Genomic DNA, 24,566 nt, shown 5'->3' with positions numbered 1-24,566 from the left:
CCACGGGAGACTTGGAGGAGGACGATCGAGGCAGAAATGAAAACAGCAGGGAAGACGTGGAAAGAACTTGAGAAGGTAGCCATGGAAAGGGAGCAATGGAAATCTCTGGTCTCAGCCTTATGTGCCTCCTAGGCGCGAAGAGGATTATGACTTGGTGCGAAGGATTAATTACACCAATTTATAAATCGGGAAATAAAAACGACCCTTCTAACTACAGGGGAATATGCATTAGTAGCTGTCTCGGAAAACTTTTTACCTCGGTCCTCAATGCCAGGTTGAAAAATCATGTACTTCAACAAAACATATTACATCAAGCTCAAATCGGTTTTTTACCTAATCATCGCACATCAGATCATATTTTTACCCTAAGAACATTAGTGGATAAATATGTTAGTCATACAGCAAGAGGCAAACTGTACACTTGTTTTATTGACTTCAAGAAAGCTTTTGATTCGGTTTGGCATGATGGACTATTCTACAAACTTTTACATTATAAGATTGGTGGAAATTTCTATGATTTGATTAAAAATCTTTACTCAAAAACTATATGTTCTGTTAAGTATGGTGACCAAAGGACTGAATTTTTCGATTATCAGAAAGGTGTACGTCAAGGCTGCATTCTGTCGCCCATGTTATTTAATTTATACTTAAATGAAATCCCTTTTTTACTAGACCGAGAAGACACAGATCCTATCGCTCTACCTAACGGCTCCAATTTAAACTGTTTACTTTACGCAGACGACTTAGTATTAATCTCTCACTCAGCTAAAGGTCTGCAGAAGGCACTTTCCATTCTTGAAAAATACTGTAACGATTGGCTGCTGTCCGTTAATCCAAAGAAAACGAAAGTTGTCATCTTCCAAAAGAAATGCAGGAAATCTTTACTCGACAAACATTATTTTCATATAAACAATGACAAAATTGAAATTGTCAACAATTACACTTATCTTGGTATAAATTTTTCTGCAAACGGAAGCTTTAGAGACTGTAAATCAAACTTAAAAGATAAAACAAGAAGATCCATCTTTGCTACTCGCCGTTACTTGGATTTTTCAAAATTGTCCCTTAGTGTCACAAATAAACTCTTTGATTCTCTCTTTCTCCCTATTTTACTGTACGGCTCAGAAGTGTGGGGTATCTACGATAAAGATGATTTCAACAATTGGGAGAAAGATGACATCGAAAAAACACACATATATTTTTGCAAACAATTATTAGGAGTGAATAAACAATGCCCAAATGTTGCAACCAGAAATGAACTTGGAAGGCTTCCTCTAAAATTAGCCATCGAAACCTCCATAGTAAAATTTTGGATTCATCTTCAGAGCTTACCAGAAAATAACATCGCTAAGCAATGTCTACAGCTTTCTAAGGAGATGGCTGATAAAACCCAGACAGGTCTAATGCTTAAAATGAATCAGTTATGCAATAAATACAACTCGAGCTCTTTAATATTAAATGAAAACAACGGAAAACTCTTTACTTCTTACATTAAGCAAAACATTAGCAAAGCGTTAATAGCTCATCAACTAAAACTAATTAGCACAAACAGAAAATTACAATTTTATCATTCATTTAAAAAAGATACCAAAAAATCTAGTTTTCTGGACGCAATCAACAATCCTCACCACAGAACTGCCATTAGCAAATTTCGACTTGGGAATCACAAATTACGTATCGAAACTGGTAGACACACAATACCCAAGACTCCTATTAATTTGAGAATCTGTTCTTTCTGCCATTCGGATGAAATTGAAAACGAAATGCATTTCTTATTTTCATGCAAGCTATACGAAAACATACGTTTAAAGTTCTTTAATGAAATAACCGCCAAATATAGTATTTTTAACGAGTTTGATATTAATGCAAAATCTTTATTTCTTTGTAACAGCATTGATCCTGCTGTTTGTCGATCAACTGCTGCTTTTGTTTTTCAAGCTATGTCTCTTAGACATGAAACTTTATTTTCCAAATGATAAAATCGCATTTTTGTTTTATTTCTGATACTACTTGTAATTTCTCAAGTGTAAGTAGGTAATGCCATGTATTTTTATGGAAATACCTCAATAAATTGTTGTTGTTGTTGTTGTTGTACCAACCAGAGATACGATTGGTTGCTGAAACAAATGACAAAGCCTGTGTTTCAAGAACAATTTCAATTGGCGTCCATGTCGCTATAAATAAAGGTTCTGTTCGGCATTGCAAAGTAAATTTGAACGAGTCTGGAAAGCAAAAAATATATAGTAAGATTGTGTTAGAAATCCCGGGTTATGGAAGCAGACAAATCGAAGTTTATATATAGCTTACGTTTACGTTTACATTGAAAACCCCGGCTTGTAACAAGTCTATTACGGTATCTCTGTGTTGCGTGATATATTTGTGGCCGGATTTTACGGTCATATGATCAGAGCTGACCTTAATCATAAATTTATCAGCGAGTACACTGTGAGTCGATTATCGAAGCCCTTTACACTACTGATTCCTTTCAGTAAACTTAAGTTTCTTCGGCTTACGTTCCCAGTAGATGAACAAATGGCGTATGTAGGACGATTCAGGCTGACTGCTGCCTCCTTTTCGTGCCTCAACAAGAATGTTTTCTTGCCGCGTACAACGAAAATTTCGATGCTGAATACTGTTGCTTCAAATGCAAATGAGCAAAACACAGATGAAGCTATCAAAAAGTTTACCGATCTTCCAGGGCCGTTAAGTCTTCCACTCATAAAAGCCTCGTGGACGGCGTTTCTAGGAGAAAGAGGAGAACCGCTGGGAAAACGATTACTGTCGCTACAAGCCGATAGCATCGAAAAGTATGGCCGAATCTTCCTAATGGATTTTCCCGGCATGAAGTCCGTCAGTCTCGCCGATCCTTTAGATGTTGCCACGGTGCTGAGAAATGAGCCAAAACATCCCAGACGGTTCAACATTCCTATTTTTGATTACTATAGAGAAACTCGGGGAAAAGAACCTGGTGTGTTCTTCGCCAATGGCACAGAATGGTACAATTACCGAAGTGTAATCAGCAAACGCATGCTTCGACCTAAAGAAGTCGCTGACTACGCTGTTCCGTTTAATGAAATTGTTACAGATTTCATCGAAAGAGTGAAAAACATTCGTGAACCGCCGGGATCAGAGAAGGAATACGAAGTTCAGGGGCTCGACAACGAGCTCTTCAAATGGTCGTTCGAATCTGTTGCAGAGATGTTGTTTGACAAAAGATTCGGGTGCCTGGAGCCAGAAGTAAACAAAGAGGCACAAACATTTATTCAGGCTATTAACGTGTTCCTTGAAGAAATGATGGGAACCAATCTTTATCCCATCTGGTTGATCAAGATTTACAAACCGAAACAAGTCAAGAAGATGTTTGACAGCTTTGATACGATGTACGAATACGCCGAAATGTTTATTCAACGAAGAATTAAAGAAATAGAAGAACAGGAACAGATGCAACACACTGGAAGGGAAAGTGAAAAGAAGATGAGCTTTTTTGAGTTTCTTCTCTCGAGTGGAAAACTTTCCAAAGATGACCTGCTAGGAAGTGTGATTGATGTTCTGTTTGCTGGAGTTGACACAACTTCCAACACAATGCAGTGGGTATTGTACATGATGGCAAAAAATCCAGATAAACAAGAAATTCTACGACAAGAAGTTTTGTCTGTTCTAGGAGACCAAAACCAAGCATCGCCTGCCACAATCGCTCAGATGCCTTACCTCAAAGCTTGGGTGAGAGAAACCCTTCGGCTATACCCGGTGCTATCGATATTTGGTCGAATAGCGAGTGAGGATCTGATCTTAAGTGGATACCATATTCCTGCCGGCACTCAGCTCGACTTCCTTGTTTATTTTATGAGTCACGACGAAGATGTATTTCCCGATCCCGAAGAATTCAAACCAGAGAGATGGCTTCGCGAACAAAGCAACAAGTTTAATCAAGCCAAAGAGGTGTTTGCTTCCATTCCGTTTGGGTTTGGAACCCGGATGTGCATTGGCCGCCGTGTCGCCGAGTTGGAGCTTCATCTTCTATTGGCCAGAATCGTGCAGCAGTTTGAAATTCAGTATCCTCCTGATGCTGAAATGGTCCAACCATTTATCAGAGGAATCACCATTCCCGACAGACCAGTGAGAGCGAAGTTTGTGGACAGAAAACTGTGAACATTGAAAAAAAAGAACGAGTTTGGAAAAAATGTTTGTAATGAGTCACTGTTTCCAGGAGCTAATAAGTGTGCCTTGAATGAGTAATGACAGCTCTTTGTTTTGCTTCCAAACCGTTTTGTCATCAACGTCGATCAACTGTTCAAATAGTCAAGTCTAGATCATAAATCACTGATTTACTTGACGTACTGTATCCTTCCTTGTAGAGTTACAGTTTTATTACAGCAATTTGTACTTTGATTTTTTGTTCTGTTACACACAAATGTAATTAAGGTCCTGATTTCCACCAACCACCATTTATTTGACGTACTGTATACTTCCTTGTGGAGTTACAGTTTTATTACAGCAATTTGTACTTTGATTTTTTGTTCTGTTACACAAATGTAATTAAGGTCCTGATTTCCACCAACCACCACGAGATATTTAAATTAATATCAAACTTCTCAGTGGATGAAAGAATGGATTGGTATCTTTCCCCTTGGCCACCTTATGTGAATACATGTATGTACTGCAAGAAGGAAAGTTGACTACTTTGTTCGAGCTAAAAGCTGAACGGCTTAGTTTATATCATATAACTGATGCTTAGCTTGTAAGCGACTTGCAATAACACTGCCTTGCCTAAAGAATGAAACATTGACACGTCTTCCTCGATTGGTGTTCACCAAATTCTTCTTCATTAAAACAAATTTAATTTATGAAAATTGGCAACAGAAAAAATAAACAAAAGTTGAAGAACATGAATCACTCATGACAGCCTCTCTGTTATATTAGTGTTAGAATGCCCACTATGAGAAAAAAAAAAAAACAAGAAACAAGTTGCTGGGCTATGTAGGCAGTTGTGCTGGTCGGCTTTGTACAAAAAATCTTCGTCCTGATGGGTAGCATGAAAATAAAAAGAAAAGTACTACATTCTGTACGGGCTCAAAAACATCCTTCAAAGTTAAAAATCCTTTCAAAACTATGCGATTAAATCCCACTTACCTGTTGCGGTCCGTAGCACAAGGAAAAAGATGAAAAGCTCACATGCCAGTGGTCTATTATACGATCGCAGGGAGTTGTGGTATTAAGTCATGTGTGACATTTTCTTACACAAGGGAGGTAAACTTATATTTTCTTTTTTTTCAAGATGTGTTAAAGAGTGGTTCGTAGCACAGTAAGTGGGATTCTACCTGATGTTTTCTCATATATTTCGAACGGAGTTTGTGTAATATAATCAACAGCAAAACAGTTGCCTCATGGCTGTGCGGATCTCTCGATCTCGCCAACAGTACAGTAAAGGGTTTAGAGAAGAATTAAGGCCAATTAATGTAATCGTTATGTTATAAACTCTTGGCGCAATGCTTACACCTGCTACAGCCATTTGTACTACAACGGTTTGTGGCATGTAGCAGCAGACAATTAAAATAAACACGAGAAACGTGTTTAAAGCAGTTTTCTTGAATCTTTTTACGCTAAAAATGTTTTTATTGTTCGCGGGTTGTTGTTGCTGCTGCCGTTGAATCTGTGTTTGATGTCGGTGCATAATAAGGTATATTTTCAAATAAACAATAAAGTTTCCAACCAACAAGCTAACAACTACGATAGACGAGATTATGCTAGATAATTTGAAAATCCACAGTTCCATGCTTGCAAAAACACCAGCAAAGACCCAAATGAAAACAACTCCCAATGTAACACGAAACGGTGTTACATCTGTTTTATACCTCAGATGCAATTGAAGAGCAAGCAAGCGATCGACACCAATTGCTGTAACGGTAACGAAAGATGCGATACTCAAGAAGGGACCCAAAATAAGTAGAAGCAATTCCACAGTGGGGTCTCCGCTTAGCATGTTTGCTATAAGCATGCTATAAGCAGGGGATGGCTAACCAATCCAACAGCAAGATCTGATACAGCCAAACTTATCAGCAAGATATTTGCTGATGTATGCAAAGATGATGTCTTCCATAATGTTATTAGAATCGCCGAGTTTCCGAGCAGTGCCGTGAAGCCGTGAAGCCGTGAAGCAGAGAATAACCTGGATAACGCAGATAGCGATCTTGTAATTTAGGTCTCGTTCAGTCATAATATCTGTCGAATTGAAGAACATTTCCACCAGTTGTTTTTGTCGGGATGATTGAAAGGCGAAGTAATGTTAATCTTTCATTCAATGCTATGGATGCTTCTGTTTTCTTCTTGATTTGTTGAAGAAAAGCTTGAAAGTCAGTAGTAAGCCTTTTGTATTAATTTTCTAATTAATTATCACCAGCAAAATTATGTCAATAACATAGGAATTGAGAAAACGTTTCATTCGTTTTTTTTTTCATTCGTTTTTTACCTTTTGAGAAGTTTGCCAAAGACAACTGGTAACTGCACGTAACCGGGTAAAAATAATGGACCACTAACACAAAGAAGCAAAGAAAACTGCAAAAAGATCAGCTTGTAACGTAGAAGGAGAAGTTCCATAATGAAGAAAGTGAAGATGCATGGAAATTCACTTGTGGGAATCTACAATAGGTTCTTTAATTTTCTAACTCGTTGTTTTCTTGATAGCTATTTATAACTATTTAGATATGGACATTATGTTATGTTGATGTAAATTACAAACATGAATATCATTATTATTACACACTCACTATCTCAGTGGCAATGTCACAGGTGGATGCTCAAATTATCACCTAAATATGTCAAGTTACTAAGGGCCTGTTTACATGGAGGAGAGTTGTCCCTGGTAGGAGGGTTACCCTCTATACCGAGCCACCCCGGGCGAGAGAGCTTTTCATACGTTTCTTTATAAATAGCTGCGAGCCGTTTATATGAGAAATTGCAAAGTTGGCTCGGGGGACAGGGTGACCCTGGGTGGAGGGTCACTCGCTTTGAAGGTAGGGTGACCCTGGGGAGCGAGCCAACTTTTTCCCATATAAACAGTTTGGTTATTTTTGCCTCGCCTACCAGGGACAAGTTGACACATACGGAGCATGCGCAAACGCTAAAATCAGCAAAAACAAAATTGCAGATAAATTGAAATGGAAGTCGGCGGTAAATTAGTCCAAAAAATGGTGTTGGTTGACGATTCAGCGTTCCTGATTTTGGAAAAAGCAGCCATAATAGATGTTTCAAAACAACTCTCGCCAGTCTTTTGAACCGAGAGGGCCAAGTTTTGGCTCGGTCAACAGGGACAACTTTCTCATCTAAACGCTCGGCAAAAGATGGCTCGGGGGAGAGGGTAACCCTCCTACCAGGGACAACTCCCCTCCATATAAATAGGCCCTAAAGGCACACGAAAATATGTCGCTCTTATATGTACCACCAACTAAACAGCTTGTTCCAAGCAGTAGACACATGTACACATATCATAACTGTTTTCTTATAATCCAGGGTGAGCATGTGTTCACCTTCGGCGCTGAACAGTACGACAATGTGAAGAACAACTTATCGAAACGTAACCACATAATGACTACACCAAACTCCTGAACAGTTTACTGATGCGGGTGGGTAAGTTTGTTTGATATGATTCCCTTGGAAAATTTGACTAAAATCAGAATCTGAATCGGCAAAACTACAGAAACGGTACAAGAAAAACGCGAAATAGAAGAACATAGGAAGGCCAGCGTCTTGACAGAAAATAGGTTTTATTCGAAGCAACTCAAATGTAAACCGTCCTGACCAGAAGGAATCCTAGTCGGCGCTAACTTTGACGTGCGAGCTTGCGTCAGATTTGAGCCGGGTGGCCAAACGGGCTCCCAAATCTTAAAAAAATCAAAGTACAGTTTTTCGTCCTGATTATTGATGTGTGCGTGGCTATACTAAAATGAAGAGCACCAGAAATTTGAGCTGCACCAGAGCGGACACAAGGTATTTACAAAATAGTCAGTCTGGCCAAGCGGTGTCACAATTTGACGCAAGTTACTATCTTGGGCTTTTGATATTATAATTGTTTTACTGTAAAGAGGATAACCTTTCTGCAAACCTGGAGTGAGTATAATACAACAAATGTACAATAATGTACAAACTGTCTTGTCTATCGACTGTCACTGAAAGCCGTTTGTCACTCCCAAGAATAACTGGTCATAACTCCTTTACTTTTCATGCTTCTCAAGAAACATTACACTACATAACAACAGTTCAAACGTCCGATGGCTACAGAAGAGAGGTACAGTAAGCTATCTTGACATTTCATCTTCGTATGGTCGGTCTCGCACGATGAATTTCTTTTTACAAGTGCTTTTCGTTGAAAATTCATCAGCTCCCAGGCTCTCCGAGCGGAATCAAAGGCCCGGCTATTCGATCACGTAGCAAAGAGAGCACGTGACTTCCTAATTCTTCTTCCTGAAAATGAAAGCACAATGGAAATTACTTTTATACAGTTTTTGGGAGCAAAACGTTTCGTAACAGAATTAAATGTTACAATCCTTCATTTCTTAATTGAGTTTTTGCCTCAGTTTTTTTTTTTTCATATAGAAAGAGTTTGATTTACATGAGCATTTAAGAAACACCTCATCTGCAAACTGAGACATGCATGAATGAAGATCTGCTGGCAACACGTGTTGCCGAGGTCTTGGCTTCGTGTCATCAGCAATATATCAGACATCCAAGCCTGTATTAAGCGATCGTCCTTTGGGTATAGGTAGGTGATCGCTTAGTAAGTATTGAGCCATCACTGCTGGGTTAACAGATAAGTTTTTTCAAGAGGACTTTGTCGTAGAAATATATATTCAAATTCTACGCGGAACTTCCAAATGTTTTTTTATCAAGTTTCCAATACACTCTACTTGCATACCGCGTGCTCAAGTGTTTTCAGTTTCGTCAAACATATGATTATTATGAAACAGATCAAAAACAATAAGTCAGTCGAGACGTTGTAAAAAGATGAGTTGAGGTGAAGATTTTAGTAGTTTGGTGGTGTAATCTTACTGTTATCATCACCTGTAGTGTCCAGGAAACAAGCGCCGTACAGCTTGAACCACCATCACTTACTTCATCACTGCTTGGTGATATCTGGAACAACAACAACGTTTATTTTGTACTGTACTAAAGATACAAAAACCTAAAGATACATTATATAAATTAAAAAATAAAGACAGTAACAGGTCATCCAAAATAACTTTTAAGCTAAACTAGTTGGGGGACCTCCATCTATTGAATTAAATCAAAAAATAACAAAGAAGTTTTTGAAATTGATGAAGAATGGAAAGATAGTTCGCCCAAAATACAAAACAAAAAGGCAATTTTTTAATCTCAATCGATTCAGCGAAACTTTCATCAACTTAATAGTAACGATTGGAAATATAATAACATCAAGCCAAAGATAATATGGCGTTTAGACCAATTTGGTGAAGACTACCATTTCTGTTAAGCAAAGACTGCATACAGCAGCAGTGGTCAAGAAGAGTAACCGGTCAAAGTACGTTTTACTGATAAACTTCGTGAACCACCAACCTTGATGAGAACAGAATCCACTGACAAACAACCTTCCGCCATTCGCTGAACAGAATAGTTTGGTAGAAGTCTGAAATTCAAAAGAAGTTCACGAAAAGATCTTAGTTATTAGTAATTCTAGCCTAGAACTATAAACTGAAAGAAAGTTTGAAAGGTAAATAAACTTAAGTTGACGCCGTTTCTGATCTCGGGTTTGAACTTTTTCAATCTGCTCCTAGGTCTTCATGGTTGAACCACATACCTTTCAAGCTGAGCCTGCATTCTTTCTACAAACGCGTGATGTGGTATTGTAGTCTCCATGGTAACGGATGACGTAAAACGAAGCTTATGCTCAGTCAGTCCCAGTTCCTTCATCACTTGAGCCGGTTCCATTAATCTGACAGACTGCCAAACGAGAAACAAAGTTACACAAAGAACAGCAAACAGCTACAAATAAAGCAAAATCAAAAGAAATAGCGCAAAACTTACCGTGTCTTTCATAACTAAAACTCCTTGCAATGGTAGGTGATTATTGTGAGGAGTAAGCTTGGCTCTTTTTGTGTCTGAAAATCGATAACAAATAATGACCTCCAGCATAACTCTTTTTACTTATGAAGACAATCGACAAAGACGTGTTTTGACAAATTTGGGAAATACTCCATTAACAGTAATGATAACTGTCATAAAATTGATACTTAATCAACACACAGATCACAAGTAAAGAGAAAATAAAAGATATGTGGATGTCAAGGAGAATTGGTATGTGGACAAGAAGCTTTAAAAGGTTGAAAACTGGGAAATGACAAGCTATAAACTCAGTTGGTTGACCGATTGGGGCTTACTATTCTTTTCACTTCCAATATTACATTGATACGGTTTAGATACTCGACAAACAGACAGATTACTGCAACATAGGAGTACGTTGTATGTTGTATACGGGTTGGTGATGGAAACGTTTTCTTAAACGTTAAAACTTAACATAAATGTGGGAGTATTGGTACTCCTCCTAGATGGGATCCTAGTCCAACACAGATTACTCTCCAGTCAATGTGAGAGTGAAGTGTCTTAATAAAGAACACAGGACATCGGCCAGAGTCAGCAACGATGCCTCTGATTAAGAGATCACAATGAGTAACAACCAACCTTTTCTTTCTAAGGACGTTACTTTTCTTTTCAGCAGATCTAGAGACATGTCAACTGTGATGGTAGGAATGGTAGTCATGCACACTGTTTCACCATTTGCTGGTTTGTAGCAGTTAATGCCTAAAGGAATATGGTACAAACAGTAAAGTAATTACTTTAGTTACAAACTACTTACAAACTATTTCTACCATTTTTTTTATTTGGTACTCCTCCATTGCCAAGAGAAGTTTAATTTTCTTTCTCTTTCAGCCCCGATCTTTCTCTTTACTAATAAGCATACATTTCCTTTAATGTTAGTTTTGAGAGTTTGCTGTTTCATCAAGACATCAACTGTTGTCTTTATTATCATCACCTGATTGACAACATAAGATGGAATTAGATCCATGGGTTAACCAACAGAAATATTAAAGACAAATTTTATTAATCAATCCCCTAACATGTAATAAGCGATATTAATTATTTCTCATTTTATACTGATCATATGCCTTGATTCCCTTTTATAACTTACCAAATTCTTTCTCAATTTGCTGTTTCAAAAAATCCATCTTCCCTGCTTCTCCGTGAACCAAAACAACATTTTTGGGTTCGGCCTGAAACCAACAAAGAAATAATTAAACTGTAAGTACTTTGTTGTTGTTGCAAGATTGTTCCACAAAAATTAAAAATAAATAAATAAATAAATAAATAAATAAATAAATAAATAAAATGAACAGTGGCCCATTTAAATAAATTCCCCCCACCCCTCTTTTTTTACCACCTTCAAATACGATAATGTAAAACATTAAAACAAACAAGCTAAAAATGTTGATTTTATCAATCCAAGCTAGCCACATATTTAAACATTAAATAATGACTTCTCACTTCAAAAGACTTGGTCGTGATTTTTAGCGCACACTCAACATCCTGCTTAGGCACAATTCCAATGTTTCTAGTTGTTATTCTGACCTGGCGAATGAGTTGCATGATTCCTTTTGCATCAGCATGCGCACTGAATGACATGTACTGAACTGATAGCTTGACATCAATCTGAGAAAAGAAATGATATGCAGTTGAAAATGAGTTACCATTGTATCGATGTCAATGTTTCTGGTACAATTGTATCTTATGGTAAGTTGACAAGAGCAGGACTTTTCAAGGCAACTTACATGTACAGCAATCTATATTACGGTATCAATCAAACGTACCGTATTTACGACCTTTTAGGCCATAATGTCCTAATGTTTTGAAATACTACAAAATAACCTGAAATTATACATTTACCAATGAAAAAAATAACAAAGTTAATACCAAGCCATACTAGTAGAACAACTGTCTGCCCCTTGAAGAAAAGTTTAATTACCTCATGCAATCATGTTACATAACAGGTTTTGGAACACTTACAACACTTTTCTTGTCCAGTTCAATTTTCTTCTGTCCAGACAGCACCTTATGGCCCACAGTTCCAGCAACACAATAACCAGGAATTACAACCTATAATGCACCATACAATATTCTAAGAGGAAAGATCTCATGGATTGTATATAAACATACCAGTAAATCCACTGAATGAGAGGATAAACTGTCGTGTTATGTTATTAGACTGATAGGCCTTTATTAAACCAGGAACTCATAACCAGGCTTACACATGTTCATATTAGTGGGACTTAGGTAATAACTTTAAAATATCAATGATCATAATCACATAGTGTAGGTACAATTTTGGGATAGGATGAACAAAATGAGACTTCACAGCAACAGAGATGCAAGGAATCTTACCATGTTTTTCTCGTCTGAGGCCCATTTCTTGAAGATCTGCAGTGACAATCCAGCATGCAGCATACCAGGTGTTGCAAACACAACCTGCAAGAAAAAGGAGCACACAGTCAAACAACTGTTTATACACCAAACAAATTGATTAGTGTGTGTATATGTAACGGTAAAAATTAATCTTTGGTTTAAAATTTTTCAAACCTGTTTAATTTTTATTTTTCATTGTCTCATTTCATTATCATAATCTGAAATTATAGCAAATAAAAATCAAACCGGTTTGAACACTTTAATCCAAAGATAAATTTAAACCACAACATATGCTTAGTGATCTGTAGAAGAAATTTTAAAAGTTACAACATCAGTCTAAAATCGCTCTAGTCATCAAGTAGAAGATCAAATTCATCAACAATGAAGTTGTTTGAACACAGGCAGTAAAAATCACCCTACACTGAACTGAATGCAGAAACAGAAAACCCCAACCCTGGTATACCAGACTTGTAGGTTTGATTACATTGTTGTGATGCCATGTACATGTAAAACAATTTTCAGATCTTTTTGCACATTTTACATCCTCAGGCTGTTTATACCTTTTAGCAGGATGCATGAAATATACTAGTTGCTTTTTTATATAAAATTTATGTTTGACAGTTCTATGACACATGTTCCTTGTAAGAGATATAGCCCTAAGTTTAATTCACTGAGGATTGTGATTTAAATGACTCTTACCATTGGTCCTGGATTGTCAATATATGATCTGTCAAAAGGCTGAAAAAGAAAGTGTAAACTTTGTCAAAATTAAACTGCTGGTAAATCATATTCGGTACTTACTAAAGCATACATACTCCCCTACAAAGCTAAATATTATTATTTAAAGTGAATTTAAGAAAACATTAAATGCCATCACCAAGCTCTTTTAAAATTTATTATAAGAAAAAGAGATAAATTTCCCTTAAAAGAATTTACCACTAAAAACACATGAATACAAGAAATAAACTACATTGATTTGATGTTATACAACAGGTGAGTTGTAATAGCAGTAGTGGTATGGAAGCCTAATATATTCACTCGGCATAAAAAGCTATAAATCAGGCTTTCCAATGGGAACTTGGGTATTCCAACAAGCATTCATGGATTCCACTTAGTTTTACCTTGATGTGTTTAAAATCAAACATGTTTCTTTGGACAAAGGTGTTCTTTATTTTCTGGTTGGTCCATGTCACAAATAACTTGTAGTAATGGTTTGCCTAAGGAGAGCATTGATAGTGTGTTGATTAATATTATTTTATTGTTACACGTACTGTTGACAATGTTGCTATTAGCTACTTGATTATATGATATAATTTTATTCAAACATGTAAACTAGTGATAAATAAATAAGTAAGACCAAAAACTGTTATTTAAACCCCTTTCATATACTAGAAGTTTGATCGTGGGTCAAATAAAACCTATTTAAAAATACAGTTTTGTACCTTTTCAGTAAGCCCTGTTGAGAAATATATTGGTGCTTTTAAATTCATTCTGTCCCTGAAATACAAGAGCATGTATGAGGTCAGCTTTCATCCTTCATTTGTCAGGCTAGGAAAGCCATCACAAATATTATCCCAAGCTACATGTATAAACAGTACTGCCAATCAGAAGGTTAGAAAGCCCAGCAGTACCCCACCTATACATGACTGTGCATTCAACTGTAGTCTCCTGGTATTTATTGCAGTTTTCCATAGCTTAGTTAAGTAAATTATTGACTTTAAATGTCTTAAAAGTGGAAAAACAGTCTTCTAAAGGGCTAACTGGTGTGACTTTACTAGTAAAAGCTGTCACGACCATAGCAATAGCCACTAACTAAAGGTAAATAGTTAATGTTTTGTGAATCCTTGAATTATCCTACCAATATGTTTCCAATAAAATGCAAAGTTCCTGAGCTCGTCCCAAAGCAAACACTGGAATTAACACCTGCAAAATTCAAAATACAAAATGAAATCAGAGAACCAAGTACTGTGCTTACATACGTTGTAAGGTACGTATCCATGAAATAAATCACCTTGATATTTTTTCAGTATTATTTTAGAGTCTTACCTTTCCACCCTTGTCCATAGATTCATGAACCTTCTTCAAAAAATCCCTCTCTCTGCATCTGAGTGATATAAAGCATTTCATGCAACATTGATTGAAACAATGTGGTTTAAATTCATCTTTGGTTCAAATTTTTATTTTATTTTCCATTTTTGCTTATTCATTATCACAAATATCTGAAACAAAAGGAAATAAAAATCAAACTGGTTTGAAAACTTTTACAGTGCGACACGTCTTACCATGGCCACCCAACAAACTTTTTTACAAGTGTAGTCTTGTTATATTTATTTTTACTTTTTTGACTGCGTTTTGTCAATAAATGCATATGTAACAAGTATTTATTTGATTGTATTAAACTTTGCAGAGGGTGAGAGGCATGTTCGTCAAACAAATAATAATATTACAAGAGCATACTTGTAAAAAAGATTGTTGGGTGGCCACAGTAAGGCGCCTCACACTGTAAACCAAAGATATAATTTAAATATAGCCCTATGCAATTTAACTATTATACTCAACAAAATCCAAGCATGTGTTATATGATCATAAACTTTTATTAGTTTGTCTTTAAAGTTACCTAAATTAAAAACATATTTTGAAGCTGTAGGACTATTTGTACCTTACTTGATTTTCAAAATGTAACACTACAAATCATTATACTGTCTGTACATTTGTGTACTTTAAAATGTAAACAACCTCTTTGAGTCCCTGATAGTTGTGGCATAAGTTGATTCAGTTATGAGTACATCTGGCCTACATTTGTCAATCCAAGCTGCCCTACAAATAAATAAAAAAAGACCAATAAGGTACAAACAAACAATACTCATGTTATTACATGAGCATCTGATAGCTGAGATTAGCAATGTCCAGAGTGAGAGATCATCTAAATCTAACACACTGTGTTCACCATGCTATGACATCAAAACACATGGGAGAAAGGTTTAGCCAACTTTTTAAGCAGGGGGCAAGACGTACTGGTAATAATAGGCAAATAAACAGACAGTTTAAATACTTGTAAACATGTTAAATTGGGCTACCAGTGAGCCACTAAAATCAGTTGTTTGGGGTCCCAAAAAACAGTGGCCATAATGAGTTAAAATAACAATTATGCTGACAAACAATTTACTTAATATTTAATTGAAGTGTTTGTACCATGTAAGAGCCAGCATCCAGTTCTAATGAAACCCCTTAAATTAAGAATATAACACACTATGCTTCTTACCCCAGATGTCTGTCAGGTGTCATGTTGTAGTCACCCTGAGGGAAGGTAAACAATAGTGAATGTTAGAGCGGTTTTCACTTGAGTGTCGAAAGTAATTTGCGTTTGCTTTGGTTTTGCGTTCACTACGCTTAGTGATTGGTTTAAAAATTTCGCGCCACTTTCTCGGCCAATCAGGAGTGAAACCAAAACCAATCGTGACTTTCTCGAGCACGTTTCCCCGCGCTTCGTGCCAACTACATGTATTTGCTTTGAGTTTTGATTGGTTCACTGGATTATCTGTGTCCTTTGTGATTGGCCAGAGTAATTACTTTGGTTTTGGTTTTACGACACTCAATTGAAAACTGCTCTACCCAGCATAAACAAGAGTCAAAAGAATTACCAGGAGAATTTGTCACTCTATATGAAGGATTGTCCATTGAAAAATTCCCACTAGCCACCTTTTTGCTGCCTTTTACAGTAAGATTACTGGTAGTTAGATTTTCTTTGAATCCAGTGAACACTTTCTTCTTCAACTTTGGGTGCCTGATCTTTTATTGTCTTTGAAAAAATTAGGCAATGTCAACAAGATACCCAGAGTAGCAGCTATCTGTAGTAAGGAATTGACTTCAATTCACTGGCAAGCTAGGCAAGGGTGGCATTGAACTGAGCAAGTGTCAGAGCTCAGGTTTTAGCCAGGTAAAGTGTTAATACTCACAGTATACACCAGTGACTCTGTTCCAACTCTCATGTGAAACATGGCTGCTCCCAGCACATGACCAGCATAATATGCCTTGATTTCTAACTCATCATCAACCTGTTCATCACAACAAAAACCAATTTCAGATAACAAGCATGACAATAATTCAGGACAAAACAAGCACAGATTGTAAAAACATAACATGACGACCTCAGCCAGGAATTGAACCCAGACTGCTTCTTCCTGAGTCCAGTGTACTGACAAGAGGGACCAGTAGGCCACCACACCTCCCACAACACTCTCCAAACAAAAATAAATCATCTGTTGTTGTTTACCTTTACTGTCTGGTGTAGGTTAACAGTGATGACCTTTTTCATACAATCTTTGATCATCTGGAAAATAAGGTACAAGATCTATACCGATAAACGATAAATGTTGGTGATGTATCAGAACACATTCTGAATTATAATTTATTTTTCATCTTCTTCACTTCGACATTTTTTTTTTCAAGTACCAAACTATTATTTTAAGTACAATTGTGCGATTGCAGGATTTTTTACTCTTATATATTTTTTTAGTATTTTTTGTGTATGATTATAAAATTAACCAAATTTATTGCCAACGAGTCAGGCCTTCTGGAAGACCAGAAGGCCTGACGAGGCGGCAGAATATAGAGCCGCGAGAAGATTTGTATATGCGAAAAAAATCTCAGAAACACTCCAAATGTCGAGTAATGTAAGTAATGTAATGTAATGTAAGGTAGATCGTGACGACACAATTTCTGATGTTTTTAGCCAATCCGTTCAGCAGAATCTGTTCAGCACGTGCACACTTTGTTGTAGTTTGGCCAATCAGCGCGCTACTAATTTGTTCAGCACGTGCATGATTCATTGGCAACTAAAATTCCCAGACAAGATGTGTCTCAGATAACAAAGAGGTTTCAATCTGTTCCCTTCAAAAAGCCAAATCCCGAACTAGAGATTAAAATACGAAAGAAACTTGAATTAAACTTTGTTTACAATTCAATTTCATTTAAGATGAAGGCAAGAAATGCATTCCAAAGCTTCAAGATTTCCAAGGCTTCGAAAATTTCGAAGTCATACAAATTTGCATGCGTAATTAGGTCTGGCTAAGTAAACAACACGGATTTTATCGATCAGAAGGGAGTTTTATTTCGTTTCTCGAATTTATAAAATAAATACCCTATACTGTATTTTTTCCTGGATTGACCGGCGCTTTTTCTCGGGAAACAGGGCCTTTAATTTTCCTAAAAGCTGGTTGCCCGAACGCAATTTGCAGTGTCTCAACAACAACAATTCAACGTGACATTTGAGACATCACACAATGCGCGTGATGAATTATTCTTGGAATAATAAAGTAAACTTGTTCCATCTTTGGCCACAAACTTGTCCGACCAGGCTTTTACCTTTTAAAACCTCAAATTTTTTGAATACTTATGTGCTGAATGGATTTAACTGCAGTGTGGAAAGTTTGAAATGCTTTGTTTTGGCAAATCTTTGTAAAAGTTTGCTTTTTGTTTTGTAATTTATTTTCCATGTTCAGTGGCTTATAGCCACTTTGATTAAGACCTATAGGACTTTAAAACAGTGGAAACCTTTCCAAAATAGCGGCATCGGACAACAATGGCTTGAAACTCTCAAATAGCATGAAGTTTACAAGATTTCTCACTAAATCTTCACTACTTTGGTATTATTTTAGAACTTTTCAAGATTTTCAAAGAAAACGCGCAATGTTTATTGATCGACCAAAATCATAAAGCGTTGTACTCGTTGGCATTTCTACCGATAGGTATCACTAGTAATGTAACATATGTAGCTGGAAATCCATGTGCTGTCAGAAAACTAAAAAACACAAATTTATAAACTTTTTTATCCTGTGGGCTCCGTAACCATATATATTATGCCAACAACACATTTATCACTGTGGTTGCAGTTGACAAATGCAACCACATTCATTCACTCACTCATTCCTGGAAAAACAGGAAGAGCAAAAAAAGAGAACCCTGATTCAACTACAAGAAGTCCAAAACAAATAATTATTGTCAACATTCAAAAAACCCCAAAATGGTCCAAAGTTGTTTCTGAGTACCACATAATTATTTGTGAGAGACAGTCACTGAGAGACTACACTAACCTGTGAAGTAAAGAAATTGGTCTCCCCTTTTCTTTCAACTGTGATTTTCCTGTAATCCTCCTGTTCAAATAAAACACAAAGACAGGCTGTAAGTTTGCAACCAATTACATTGCAGTAATATGGTCTTCCCTTTAAAATAATTATGGACTTAAATTTAAATGCAACATTTGTTATAATTTTACCCTATAATCTTATTGGTCAACATATCTATTAAATGGCCAGATATAAAATTAATAAGTAAATAACACAACATATAATTACATGTGAGCAAAAACTTGATTCTTACCAATAGGATGGGACATATAGCCTTAGTTGGGTGGGTCATGTAAATAGGTCCATCATACCCAACCATCTCTGAGAAATATGGTAAAGCACCGCAGTGATCCAAGTGAAAGTGGCTAAAGAATGAAGCACACTTGAGAACATTAATAAAAATTTTCATACTTTCAAAGGCAATGAATGATCTATTATTTGCATGTCTTGTCAAAAACTTCAATGCTGAAATCTTAAAATAATATGCTTCTCAGCAGGGAATTAATTGAAAATAAAGATACTAAACCTAAACAAATTTGAACCACTTAGTAGCAAATTACTGACTTCAAGTTGATAAAAATAATTAAATTAACCACCATTAGCCCTTTGTGGTACATTTAGAAAAAGATGTTCCAAAGAGTAAATGCTTGACAGGTCAGCTTTCCAAAATTAATTTCCTGGTTAATTTCACCTTTATCAACTTCAAGTTAATACAGAGCTAAGTATGCTGACATGGCACAGTTAGTTTCTTGAAACTGATAATAATAATAATAATTAATAATTAATTTAATTAATAATAATAATCTTTTATTAGGAAGCCTTCATTCACTATACAGTGGTTTTCAGAAAGGTCCTAACTAAGATTAAAAATACTTAATAAGACTATATACAATAAAACGAAAAATACCTAAGAATTAAAAACTATTATTAAAAACTAACTTGAATACAAAAGAAAGAATTAACTAAAAAACCTACTTAGAACGCTACGCTTAAAATTTACAAAATCAAGTGCATTTCTGGTGTCTCTGTCTAGGTTATTCCAGTCTTTCAGAGAGTGATAACACACTCTCTGCTTTCCCCAATTTTTGGTTACATGAGGTAGCCTAAGCATGTATTTATTCCTTGTGTTATAGCTATGAATGTCCCTGTTAGCTAGTAACTCCATAGAGTGATCCATAAGTCCATTTATACACTTATAAACATATATACAGCGATGATAAAATCTACGTTGTTCTAGGTTAAGCCACTTTAAAGCTACGAGGGCATCAGAAGCTGACGAATAAAGTGGTCTGTCCAGGATGATTTTCGCGGCTTTGTTTTGTAAAACCTGTAGGTCATTCATAAGCTCCATATTGTTCTTGTCGCCCCACACAAGATCAGCATAATCAAAAATTGGTAAAACAAGGCTGTTGTAGAAAAGTAGGCGAGCGGTAAAAGGTAACAAATGTTTGATCCTACGTAAAAGACCAAGTCGCTGATTTACTTTAGAAATTACATACTCTACATGATCAGACCATGTGAAGTCTGAGGCCAGCTTAATCCCTAAATATTTAAACGTACTAACACTATCTAATTTACAATCAAAAATAGATAGAGACATCAAAGTTTGAGCTTAATAAGAGAAAACTACCAGGGGCATGTATTGTTGTTGAATGTATGATATATTAAACACTCTGATCAAGTTGTAAATTATTGAGATAGAGGCTCAAATAACCTGATTATCACACAATCCAGATGCTGTGTCAAGCGCCCTGCTCTGGTGATGTACGAGAAATCAGGGAAGCGTCTCTGTAAAAAAAAACTTTGATTAGACCAGGGCTTGAATAAAGGGCCGTCCAGTTGTCTTGGATTTTCCTAACTGGTGAGTAACTTTTCATGTTCACTCGCCTGATGGACAAGGACAGCCCAGGCAGACCATTTGTTTAACTAAATCATAAAAAGTAAACTTAGACCAGCATGCAACTACATGTACCACAGGTAAGCACAATTTGAGAGGTGCTTGTCCGATGGGCAAACTTGAATTCCACCCCTGAACATGTACAATCACAATAATCTTACAATATTTTCCCCACTCTTCTACTTTTCCTACTCTTTTACTCTTATCTCCTGAACAGTCTTTACAATGTTGTCCAGCTACTTCTCAGTGTACATGGGACAGTGCAAGTGAGTCCCAGTTATAACTTCTGCCTAACTTTTGACTTTTACCTTACTGTAACTTCCTAGACTGTGATTACATGTATCTCAGAAATTACCCTCTAAACATAGTTTATAATTCTGATATTAATTTTGCTTCATGCCTGCAACTATTTCAAATGATAGGAAACAATTGAATCACTTTTGAGTTGAGGGAATTAAAAGGTGAAGATTTGAACCAATGACATGATGCCATGAGATGAATCAGAAAATACCTCGTCATTATATCCCATATGCATTCCACAGTCCAGCATGATATTCTTTCCACCAATAGTCACAAGAATGCAGCTGCGGCCAACATCTTTGAGATTAAAAATAAGAACCAATTTTATTGTATAAGGCAGGAATGACATATTTTTTTAACATATGAAGTAATAATTGCTAACTAAAGATAACTGTACACAAATTAGGTAAAAAAACTTAGAAAGGGACCTTAAACATTGTTAGTAGAATTAAAAAAAGATAAAGTCTGCATTCAAGACTAGTGACCTATCAGGCCAGAGCTTATTCAGGTTTCTGCAACTTAAAGCAACTAGGAGTATTTCTACTCCTCCCTGAAGGGGATACTAGTCCATTGCAGGGTTACCCCCAGGATTAAATTTGCTGATACCCATTTATACACCTGGCTGGAGAAAGGCACTGTGAGAGAAGTGTCTTGCCCAAGAACACAACACAGTGCCTCTGCCAGGGCTTGAACCTAGATCACTTGATCCAGAGTCCAGCATACTGACCATTTGGCTTATAAAATTCATGTACATTTGCCTTAAAGAAATGTCTAGAAGATTTTGCTCCTTGAAAGGTCAAGCAATAACTCATAAACTAAACATGTATCACACAATACATACCCTGTCCAGCTCCTGAAAAAATTGTCCCAAATTGTGAATATTTAAGAAATAAATAAAGAAAAGCAAATTAGAAAAGAGTATAGAAAATGAGAATACCTTGAACTGCATTTTTACAAAAAGTTACCGGTATATTTATTTATTTTACTTAAAAATCAATTAACAATAACAAGGACTTAAATGTTCATGTTATTTATATACCATTCAAATATTGAATTTGAAGGAATGCCCCCCTTTCTCTCACTCTATGCAGACATTCAGTTACTGGAAGATTTTATATTTGCCACACCTGGAGAGATGGGATTTGGTATTTGTGATTAAATGTTGTGGGTGTCAACTCTTCCTTACTGGTTGAAATCCATGATCAATATCAGAAGTGAGCAGAAGATCACTTTTAGACAATGTCAGGGGGCAAAGTGCAGTTTTTGGTTACCTTTTGTGGCAGAGTACATCACACATATGTGAGACTTTCTTTTCATAAATTATTGATCCATAATCTCTACTTATACAACATTCCTAATGAATTTTCCCTGGATTTTATTTTTTCACTAAGTTGATCGCCATCAGTTGCCATAACCATTAAAACAATTGGCAATTGATATGTATTAAAATGTATTGTATCAATATCTGATTTGATTTCTATCAAGTGACCATGCTTGGCATTTAACATGCAGCCTACACGTAGCATCAATGTTGCAGCCTTTGATAGGTACATTCCTGTATGATATGCGTATCCTTTTACACATGTCACTAGTGATGTGAGTCAAATCACTGAAGCTATGTATCTGTGCCTTTAGGCATCAAAACATGAAGACAAAATGTGTGGTTCCGAGAAAATATCCATACTCTTCCAATGGAAGGTAGGGAATTCAAACCAAAAAACCCTTCGTGGGATTGGTATGGATATTTTCTGGAACAACACAATGATAACTCAAATTAAGCCCCCCTATAAGTATATTAAATGCCATATATACTTCCAAATGCCTCTGTGCACGTCATGCACATAAGATTTTGTCCAACATATAACTCATATACTACATATGTAGCTATAGTTGTACTGTGCCAGAGGTACTTGTCAGACACTTAGCTAGACTTGGGCTATTAACCCAAATAAAACACCTGGGATGGAGCCGTGGAATTATCTATTGTTCTTACGGATGGGAATGCGAACAACCCAAAATTCAAAGCTTATAATGCATCACCGGATTTTTCAAATTTTTTATACAAAATAACTGCAGAATACCCTGCTACATTGAGCCCTTTACTGAAAATAGGTGGCTACGCGGTACGCAGTGAGTAATAAATACAACACTGGAAGTTATCTTTTTCGCTGGCTATGCGGTACGCGGTACGCAGTGAGTAATAAATGCAAGACTGCAAGTTATCTTTTTTGCTGGCTATGTGGCATGCGGTACGTAGTGAGTAATGAATGCAAGAGTACAAGACTTAAGTTGTCTTTGTCACTGGCTATGCGGTACGCAGTGGTCTTGATGTTTGTCATAGCTTAAAGCTCTTGTTTCCCCCTCATGGATTAAAGAACGAGGTATATTCATGTGAAGCGCACTTGTTTTGACTCATGGCAGAAACCCATAAGGGTTGAAATGTGTAACTCCCTATGATTCGCATTGTACAAAGCGTTTGCACATTCATTTCTATTAAGTACCATAATTGGAAAATCAGGAGAAAAACTTAGCTAATCAAAATTTCAATATTTGGATTAAATTCACAGCGTGCACTAGCTCACGCTCAATGGCGTAATCTTGTTTTTGAACAAGCTTGGTTGAATAAAGTTGAATTTGGTTAAATTCTCCTGTTTTATAACCGTCATTAAGTACACTGAGAGGAAAACATCACATGGATATGTTGTGGTTTAATTTTATCTATGATTTAAAATTTTTGAAACCAGTTTGATTTTTATTTCCCTTTGTTTCAGATTATGATAATGAACATAAGACAATGAAAAATAAAAATCAAGCTGGTTTGAAAAATTTTAAACCAAATATAAAATTGAACCACAACAGATACACTTTATGAATTTCTTTAGTTTCTGTAAGAAATTTACGGCGTTTAGGTCAAATTCAAGTAACTCACTGCAAAACCGAAAATGTTGTTTCGTGTGTCATTACGTGCATAAAGCATTCGCGCACAAATTCTTCGTGTTACCAAATATGGTACTTGGCAAAACTGAATATTAAAACGCTGTGAACGCTCATTACATGTTTCAACCCTTATGAGTTTCTGCTCATAGATTAAAGAACAAGGTATATTCATGTGTCAATTCATGTTTTACTCACCCGGCACGTGGTGACTCACCACGTACCGCGTACCACATAGCCAGCACATAACTTGAACTTTATGCACCTATCAATGGTTTGCCCCAGGATGGGGGGGGGGGGGGGGGCAACCCACAGGAATTTGACATCGTGAAGCTCTCCCAGGGTAGGGATTTTGACATCTTAAATGGTCTGTTGGGTTAGAAATTTTAGAGGAGATATGTGAAATTTGACATTCACTAGATGCCCAGGCCCTATCCCCCACCAGGGGGCAAGGAACTAAGAGAGGTGCCCAGGGCTTCCAAAAAGTATCAAATTCCCCTGGGGTTGCCCCCCCATCTTGGGGCAAACCATTGATAGGTGCATTAATTAATTAGTTTCTGCGTACCGTGTAGCCGGCTACGTGGAATTTAATTCGAGTGGCAGGGTACTGCAGTTAATCCATACAAAATAATCTAACCAAAAACCTAAAATACATACCTAAAGGAACCACCTTGATTTCTGGCATATTGTCGCAAAATAGACGCTAGCCCTGAATGAAATTACATCATTTAAATTTTCCAAGGTTCAAATGGAAATCAAGGAGCTGAAAAGGCCGCCATCGCCGCCATATTGGAAATGACCATTTAGTGGTCAGCGTCATACCCTTCCGAAGGTATGAGCGGGGA

At 36.6% G+C, this 24,566-nt stretch overlaps 3 protein-coding genes and 1 pseudogene across 5 annotated transcripts; 1 reads left to right on the top strand and 3 right to left on the bottom strand.

Moving 5' to 3' along the window:
- The first annotated feature begins 2,087 nt into the window (after positions 1–2,087).
- On the top strand, positions 2,088–4,998 carry LOC144657132 (cytochrome P450 27C1-like). Its single transcript, XM_078517440.1, has one exon. The coding sequence runs from the start codon at positions 2,401–2,403 to the stop codon at positions 4,147–4,149; it is 1,749 nt and encodes a 582-aa protein (XP_078373566.1). The 5' UTR covers positions 2,088–2,400; the 3' UTR covers positions 4,150–4,998.
- Positions 4,974–6,594, bottom strand: LOC144657935 (melanocyte-stimulating hormone receptor-like; annotated as a pseudogene). The gene is made up of 3 exons (XR_013571631.1): positions 6,467–6,594; positions 5,368–6,166; positions 4,974–5,125 (listed from the first exon to the last, which is right to left on the bottom strand). The product of XR_013571631.1 is annotated as a melanocyte-stimulating hormone receptor-like (transcript).
- Positions 6,595–7,743: 1,149 nt separating this feature from the next.
- Positions 7,744–24,524, bottom strand: LOC144657131 (integrator complex subunit 11-like). Of its 2 annotated transcripts, XR_013571468.1 has the most exons (26): positions 24,379–24,524; positions 21,629–21,640; positions 20,999–21,084; positions 20,305–20,378; positions 18,844–18,955; positions 18,558–18,617; positions 16,739–16,795; positions 16,422–16,520; positions 15,728–15,762; positions 15,202–15,282; positions 14,512–14,569; positions 14,324–14,388; positions 13,908–13,962; positions 13,587–13,682; positions 13,165–13,203; positions 12,445–12,528; positions 12,070–12,159; positions 11,635–11,715; positions 11,198–11,279; positions 10,690–10,809; positions 10,036–10,109; positions 9,809–9,951; positions 9,568–9,637; positions 9,055–9,126; positions 7,979–8,457; positions 7,744–7,929 (listed from the first exon to the last, which is right to left on the bottom strand). XR_013571468.1 is itself a non-coding variant. In XM_078517439.1 (25 exons), exons 1-25 carry the CDS (start codon positions 24,404–24,406, stop codon positions 8,371–8,373), a joined length of 1,860 nt encoding a protein of 619 aa, XP_078373565.1. In that variant the 5' UTR covers positions 24,407–24,524; the 3' UTR covers positions 7,744–8,370. The 2 variants fall into 2 exon arrangements, 1 of the variants encoding a protein (XP_078373565.1); XM_078517439.1 differs by having other exon boundaries at positions 7,744–8,457.
- Positions 19,386–20,190, bottom strand: LOC144657184 (uncharacterized). Its single transcript, XM_078517499.1, has one exon. The coding sequence runs from the start codon at positions 20,188–20,190 to the stop codon at positions 19,549–19,551; it is 642 nt and encodes a 213-aa protein (XP_078373625.1). The 3' UTR covers positions 19,386–19,548.
- Positions 24,525–24,566: the final 42 nt, after the last annotated feature.

Source organism: Oculina patagonica, chromosome 6, assembly GCF_052425735.1.
Source record: "Oculina patagonica isolate OP01 chromosome 6, crgOcupat, whole genome shotgun sequence".
In the NCBI taxonomy this organism is placed as follows: Eukaryota; Metazoa; Cnidaria; class Anthozoa; order Scleractinia; family Oculinidae; genus Oculina; species Oculina patagonica.
The sequence above is the reverse complement of the archived record's forward strand: the minus strand, read 5'-3'. Positions and strand labels throughout refer to the sequence as shown.

What these genes read in the sequence shown, in the direction of transcription:
- LOC144657132 (XM_078517440.1), top strand. Translation starts at nt 2,401, where the DNA reads ATGATCAGAGCTGACCTTAATCATAAATTTATCAGCGAGTACACTGTG.
- LOC144657184 (XM_078517499.1), bottom strand. Translation starts at nt 20,190, where the DNA reads ATGTCTCTATCTATTTTTGATTGTAAATTAGATAGTGTTAGTACGTTT.
- LOC144657131 (XM_078517439.1), bottom strand. Translation starts at nt 24,406, where the DNA reads ATGCCAGAAATCAAGGTGGTTCCTTTAG. An exon ending in CCTCAGACGAGAAAAACATG is followed by an intron (nt 12,160 to 12,444) that starts GTAAGATTCCTT and finishes GGTGCATTATAG; the next exon opens with GTTGTAATTCCTGGTTATTG. An exon ending in AACTGGACAAGAAAAGTGTT is followed by an intron (nt 11,716 to 12,069) that starts GTAAGTGTTCCA and finishes TTCTTTTCTCAG; the next exon opens with ATTGATGTCAAGCTATCAGT.